Here is a 7,323-nt window from a genome sequence, read left to right as displayed (position 1 = left end):
GCTTGCAGTTAAGGCTGGTTTCACAACTTCATTGCAGCAGGACTCTTAGAGGAAGTCTTCTCAGGCATTGATTAAAAAGTTCAAGCAAATGCCACTTCTGGGTACAGTAAGTGTAATTTCTTCAGCACTGCTCTATCATCCAGTAAACTTCACCCCACCTCCCTCCTTCCCCCTTCTAGCACAACTCATCTCCCCATCACAGATAGGATGATCTCAACCTCAGTTGTATTAAATCAATTTTTAGCATGAGTAGACTCAGACAAGTGGAGCACTTTATTTTTAAATCCTCCAGCTGAGGGTTCCACATTACAGTGTCCGAGACAGTTTACAGAGGTCCCACCCTCACCTCTCACTTCATCCCTCCCTCCCTCCCGCTTGTACTGCTACAGCTGTTTGCAAGTCAGTATTGTACAGGAGATCAGGAAAATGACTTGGYTTTAAAATAACTCTTCAAAAAGTTTAAAACAACTGAGGGATGACAAGTTTTGGCTGCAGACCCTATCAAYGTTCAGGTTTAAAGTGACCCTATGCAGAGGTAGGAGCACGTCCAAGAGCAGCGAAGACAGGCAGTTCAAGAAGAGGACCAAGGACCTGGAGTACCTTCAGCTCTACCAAAACAGTACAAGCCATGTAAAATTAGGACTTCATGGTGCTGAGTGCTCATGTGATAAAAGCCCAGTTCTCCTACTAAGTTTTCATCAGCCAACCATACAAACATAAGCAATTTCCCATATGTTTTGATTTACTGTTTAAAAAGCCAGACTAAAGCAGCACAACCTTCCCACTTCAGCCTGAGGGCCCACAGAGTCAGCTTGGCAACCCTGGCACCATATTCAAAGTACATGACCTGGCTGAAGGGAGAGGCCTATCTGCAGCCATCACCCACCCTCACTGCTGGGTGGGAGATAAGGCTGAGAAATGTTAACACCCATGTCCCACTATTCRTCCCTCCTCTTCCTCATTCCCACTGTCTGCTCTGGCTGAGTATGGTTACAGAGCTGAGGCCAGGCAACTCCAAGAACAGAACAAAATAGAGAAAAGAGAGGGAGAGGAAAACTTTGGATAGCGGAAGAAGAGAGAGCCTGTACTCTATCCACAACGAGCCTCTGCCATCCATCCACTGCAGACACGAGCCAATGGCAGCAGGACTGAGGCAATACTCTTCCAGAACAGGCTCTGAAATAAGTGTTCATGCAATGAGGACTAGCGTCTGCTTAGCAAAGCAGCCAGGAAAGTTATAGTTTGGGGATTTTAAGAACAGGGAGGTTTGGATCTAACCGCCAGTCAGTGACAGTCTGTTCTCGTTTGGAAAACAAGCTCTTCTCTCCCTCTGATGCTACATTTGCTTAGCAGAAGACTTTGCAGAAGGCAGTGAAGACATAGGATTATAGAGGGTAGAGAGCTTCCTGGACTTAAGGCTCCAAAACACAAGCACTTGCAACATGTTTGTCCTACAAAGCAAGATCACAAAGGCCTTTAAGAACTGCACTGTTGTCTCCAGGTCAAGCAGCTCTGGTTCCCTGCTGGAGATAGGAAGCCAAGTACTAATGCACATGGTCATTCTCATATCTTAATGAGAGTTTGGCCCTCTACTTGGCTTCCCCACTGCCCTGAACAGAGTTTTGCCTTGAGAAAACATCTGCCTAAGACTGTGTGGGGGCATCCTCTTATAATCCATCTTTATTTGTAAAAATTCACATATAAAATCTTCAGTTTCTTTYCTTTTACAAAAACAAAAAGGCACATAAGAACTACCTAATCTCTTGTCCCCATGGACTGATGGTCAGACACTCCCTCCCCCCTCCCCCTTGCTTTCTCCTCCAGTCCATGCTTCCTCATGTTTCCTTCAGTTTCAGCTCATTCCTGCCCAGGCACAATTCTGCGCTCGCAAAGATGAAGTATGCACACAGGGGAGATGGCGGAGAGGTGGCGGTGGGCTGTGCGTGGAATGTTTTACAATTGCTTTTTAGTAGTAAGTCTCTTTTTCCACCCAACCTAAAGGAAAAGGGAAAAGAACAGGATTAGTCTTACAAGATAGACTGGATGTGAACTTCACAAGTGCTCCTTTTAGGCTCTGAAACTAGCACGTATGTTTAGCGCCAAGTTAAATGCCCTGTTGCATAATGGAAAATCTTGCCAAATCGATGTTCCACAGCTTTCAGGTCCTGCTCTGATCTTCTTGAACTATTCAAGCATTAATCCTTATTTTCTATCTAGTTTAGCATATTGGTACTTTCACATGCTAGGGAAGAAGGCAGGATGGTGATGACAAAGGAAGTCCTGAATTTGAACCACTTCCGATGCTGAGAGCAACACTAGCAAGTCTCCAAGAGGGGAGAGAAGAACTGCCTTGAAGCTCACTGCAGTCCCAACCAGCTCAGCTGGGCAAAGAAGGGAAACCACACCCCAAAAAATCCTAGCAGAGCACTGAGCATGCAGGACATTTTCCACATGTTTTACATGTTAGATGAAGAGTAGGGATGACAGTCAGTAAACAGTTAGCATTATTGCTCCTTTTCCAACTTTTGTCCTGTCTGCCTTTAATTATATTCACTCTAGCAAATCCAGCAGGTTTGCTGAAGTAACAAAACCCTACAGCTCCCCTCCACAATCTTGCTCAGGGACTGAACATCTACAAGGCAGAGACTTTCTATGCCCCTTCTCAGTGCTCAGCACTGCAAAGCCTGGGCTTTGTGAAAGTCCTTAGAGATCATATCCTCAGGGACCGCGGAAGGAAACATGCATATTTTAGCAGCACATTCTTACCACCAGGGTTGCGTCTGATAATCAGCTTTCTGATTTCATCGTACAGGAATATGAGGAGGGAGTACGGGAAGGCACAGAACCACCAGGTCGGTCTGTTTGGGAGAGGAGTCAGTGAGAACATGGGCAGTACATTGCAGAGACACTCCTTGCCTGACAGAGTTTGTGTCAATGGGAGATCTTGGAAGGCAAGCAGGTCCTAGCTTGCCAGTGTGCCAACTCCCATAAGGCTGTGGTTCAGCCAAGAATCTCCTGAGCCAACAATGACCACCAAATTTCTTGTTGTAATCAATTAATTCATTTTCAGATTATAATTCCAACAAAAGGCAGGTTGTAGCACCTTTGACCAGCTCAGTGCCAGTACCTCCCCACTATTAATCTAGTAATATTTCCTCTAAGTACACGTAATCTTTGTGCCCATAGCCTTGCTCATTTGAATTGGTTTCCTCTTACAACTTAAACGTGCTAACATCTAGCCACTGTAGGCATTGGGTGGATGCCAGATTTCTTGTTGGAAAACACTAACGCTTCAACACCAAACCCCAAACAACACTTCTGAATGGAATGTCAGATGTACTAGAACTTTTTGCCATGGGAATTTCATGGACCAGAGGGCTGTTAAAAATTTGTTAAAGACTAAATCTTGCCATGAAACATTGCAACACTGTTGGTAATGCTTAAAATGTTGCCATCCTCCCAACTACTGGGAAAATTCCTATGCACCAACCGGTCACCTGCACTGATGTAGCATCTTTCCAAAAAAGAAAACTCTGCAGCCTATACTAATTCTTTGGGACTAGGAAAAGGCACAAGATATTGTCATCAGTTCAGAAAAAAATCTAGACTATATTCAGAGCAATTTAATTGTTTTCTTTAGAGTTACAGTCCCTTACCCATAAAACAAAAAATCCCAAGCAAGTACAACAGCAGCTGTAAAACATACCAGTACAACTGAAGTGGTGCTGTTTATGTTTAGTGAAGGCACTGAACTACAAGATCTCCACAAGCATTTACAAGAAATAAAGGAAAACAAATCCCTGTTGTGCCAGAATACAAGTTCACTCATTTCCTCTAGCTTGAAATCTGGGTTAAGACGAGGTCATCTCCTCTTACCTGCCTCCCCCACTCAAGCATTACTGTTCCACAGTTCTGTTTCATGAAAGTATAATGCAACTTACTTGAGGGGATACATCCTTAGAGCGACGTCCATTCCAGGACAGTAGGAGAGGAACGCAGCTAGAGCAGTCTCCTCAAAGAGACCAAATATTAAAATCTTGTTCCTAGTAGAAGAAACAGGAAAGCAGTCAGGGACAGAAGATTTTCATGGATGACTTTTTCTAAAAGCCACCTAGTTACCACAGAGTAGTGTGTGGAAGCAGACATTCTGACCTAGCCCAGCAATCCATCAGGCTGATGCTATCAGGCCATTCAAACTGATGGCACAGTTGTCACAAAGGTAGCCTTCATCTCTAGAGAGGCAGATAATCCAGTTTACAACCAGACTAACCAGCCATTACCTTCATCACAAGTTCAAAAGGCTTGGACTCATGTCACCAGATCTCTGGTGACCACAGCTAATCTACTTGGTGCACAGTTGGTGCAGAATTGGGCCAGTTCCCACAGACACCACCACTGGAGATCAGCATTTCACTTTGTCCCAGCCTGACAGACTGCAGTAGATACTACAAAAAACTCACCTAGTCCTTTATCCACTACTAAGGCATTGCTGGGGGTGAAGAACTACAATGCCATGTGTTGCAGAAAACATGGAGTCCCAACCTAAATCCTTCAYGGACAGCCTTACTTACTTCATCCCCTGCTGGAAGACAGAGTTCCTTCGGGTCTTACAGATGATCAAGTCTGCCCACTGCACAACCACAATGCTCACAAAGAAGGCTGTATGGCAAGTGAATTCCACAATCTTCCTCTGTTCGTAAGTCTAGGAAGCGGACAAAAAGCAAAGAGCATTAATGTGTCAGAACTAATGCCTTTCCTCTCGTGCTCACATTAAGTCCAACAGATGTGTTAGCACTCTGGCTGGCAAGCTCTGCCTTGAGACGTACCCATTGCTGCCCATAGCTGTCTTCCATATCATTAATCCATTGGTCATCCCATTGAACTCTGATCCCTAGCAAGCCAGAAGGCCAGAACCCATTCTCTGCCATGATTACAAAATAGGTGAAGAAACCTCCAAGGGCCTGGATCATACCTGATGAGATGAGAAAGGAGGAATAAAACTGATAAAGCTACTGCATGATGCAGTCATAAGAGACAAGCATTTTCTTGGAAACTCCAATCACATCAGAAATAGCTCCTTGTGGAACTCAGTCTCCCAAGCAGCAGCTGTAGAAATAGTTCACACTAAGATCAAACCMAACTGCAGCCCTTTCGCCCAGCAGCTCCTTCTCCCAACTTTGTACAGAGTTACCTCTGTTCAGCCATGCACCATGAAGGCATGGTACTCGAGGACACCAGATAAAACTCCCTTTGTATTCTTATTAAGCCTTTCTCACTCCCACCCCTTGCAAAATACAGTCAAAAAGGCTCCTAAGGTCTGCTGCAATTAAGCATGAGCTCCCATCCTGTGAACTGGGCATGTCTTTGTAGCTGCCTTTAATCAAGGCTCCTAATACTGTGTGTTTAGGGATATGCTAGAGAGAATCCTTTACTTCTAATTAAACTAACAATGAGATCTATGTTCTTGCTAAACAAGTCTGAACCAGAGGAGAGCTGGTTGTCAGCCAGCTCTTTACAGAGCTGAGCAATTAAACAAAATTACTGTGAAAGCGATTCAATGGCTCAAGCTGCACAAGCCACTGTTACGTGCCATGTGCGCAGAATCATGGCAAGTTCAACAGCCCAAGGTTCTGATTTACAAATCCCAAAGCCTCAGCTTCACTAAAATAAGCAGACCAGTCACCGACTGAGGATGGTGCATAAGCCTCACCACCACCAGGTTCAAATTGGTGCCAGAGCAAATGGACCAGCTTACCGATCTGCCCATAGGCCATGCTGATCAGCCTTTCATTCACCAGCTTGTCTGTTTTGGGATTTCTGGGCTGCCTCTTCATGATGTCACTCTCTGCTTGCTCATATGCCAGAGAGATAGCAGGAACCTTGGGGGTGGTAGAACAGCTGTTAGAACAGTTGTTACTCTCCACCACACATTGCCTTCCCTGCATCTTGTTTTTAGCCTGAAAAACAGTACTGCTCCAGTGCCCCAGCTGCAGGATTCAAAGGACCTCCCTTCCCCAGCTTGTCCTTAGATAGGACTGAAGCATCCTCTGACTTGGAAAGTCAAGAAATTGGAATGGTAGGTTACAGAACCCTAAAGCAAACAATGTATTTCAGCTTTCTCCTTCCACCTGTCTTTTCAAGGGTACCTAGAACATATTTTTCACATGATGGAAAGACTCACCATGTCAGTGCCCAAGTCAATGCAGAGGATAGTGACCGTTCCCAGTGGAAGGGGTATGTTTGCAACAATGAAAATCAGGAAGGGTGTGATCTCAGGAATGTTACTGGTCAAGGTGTAAGCAATCGACTTCTTCAGGTTATCAAAGATCAGACGACCTGGAATAGGGAAATGAATAACCCTTGCTTATTAACAGAATGTAGCCAAGTAGCTCATAGGCAGTTTCAGTGGCAACATTCTAGGGCTAAGTACTAGTGCAGCAAATTGAGGAGTTCTTACACACAAGGGTGCTACATGAAGATGCAAGGCCTGTGTACTCCAAGCAAGCTACCATCTATGCAGAGCAATGTTCCTGGTCAGCACAGTCCAGGTTCTCTGCATACTGTAGTAGGGTATCAGACTCTGCTTTTTAAGAGATCAAATAAGGGCCCCTAGAGGTACCCTCTCTTCTGCTCCTCATAGAATGAAATCTGTCAGACTCAGCAGGTAAAGATAACTGTGAGGTCACAGTGATAGGCAAGAGGACAAAGTAGTCTTTGATATTCAACTGCTTCCCACCTTGTTCTCCTCTGGAGACTTAGATAGCCAGGTTGGAATTCAGGAACCTGTTCCACTGCTACCAGTTCCAAAGGGCAGTGCAGGTACCATAGAAATGCAAAAGATTGGAGGGAAACATCTTCCTACTCTCACCACTAAAAACACTCATTACACAGACTCAAATGAAGGAAAGCCCTTCAGACACCTCTATGTCAGAGGGAATCAGTAAGTAATGCTGCTGTAGCATGCCCACATATTTCTGGATGCTACTGCTCACAAGTTAAACTCACCTTCTTCAACCCCAGTGACAATGGAAGCAAAGTTATCATCCAGCAGAATCATGTCAGCTGCCTGTTTGGAGACATCCGAGCCAGCAATACCCATAGCAACACCAATGTCTGCCTTCTTCAGGGCTGGGGAATCATTTACACCATCACCTGTGACTGCTACAATTGCACCCTAGCCACAAAGAGAGAGGCAGGAAAGACTGAAAACGGGTATATGATGTTTTGGGCAACAAAAACCTGTCTTCTGTCTTCTAGGAGAAGAAGCAGAAAGCTATTTCACATTACAGTAGGGAGACCTCAATTTCTCTTTGAAGCCTGGAA

The 7,323-nt window shown here is 44.8% G+C and overlaps 1 protein-coding gene across 1 annotated transcript in view; it reads right to left on the bottom strand.

Annotated features, from left to right (window-relative positions):
* Nucleotides 1–250: 250 nt before the first annotated feature.
* Nucleotides 251–7,323, bottom strand: part of ATP1A1 (ATPase Na+/K+ transporting subunit alpha 1) — a 28,484-nt gene continuing 21,411 nt past the window's right edge. The window contains exons 16-23 of the mRNA XM_085317302.1: nucleotides 7,006–7,174; nucleotides 6,182–6,336; nucleotides 5,756–5,879; nucleotides 4,827–4,972; nucleotides 4,572–4,702; nucleotides 3,942–4,043; nucleotides 2,767–2,858; nucleotides 251–1,995 (exon numbers count right to left, since the gene is read on the bottom strand). Of these exons, the coding sequence (XP_085173428.1) occupies nucleotides 1,967–1,995; nucleotides 2,767–2,858; nucleotides 3,942–4,043; nucleotides 4,572–4,702; nucleotides 4,827–4,972; nucleotides 5,756–5,879; nucleotides 6,182–6,336; nucleotides 7,006–7,174 (948 nt within the window). The 3' untranslated portion in view covers nucleotides 251–1,966. The remainder of the gene's footprint in view (nucleotides 1,996–2,766; nucleotides 2,859–3,941; nucleotides 4,044–4,571; nucleotides 4,703–4,826; nucleotides 4,973–5,755; nucleotides 5,880–6,181; nucleotides 6,337–7,005; nucleotides 7,175–7,323) is intronic.

The sequence above is a fragment of the Rhea americana genome, unplaced genomic scaffold, assembly GCF_003343005.1.
Source record: "Rhea americana isolate MKP2758 unplaced genomic scaffold, rheAme1 scaffold_496, whole genome shotgun sequence".
In the NCBI taxonomy this organism is placed as follows: Eukaryota; Metazoa; Chordata; class Aves; order Rheiformes; family Rheidae; genus Rhea; species Rhea americana.
Note: the sequence above shows the minus strand (reverse complement) of the source record. Positions and strands in the feature narration are given on the sequence as shown.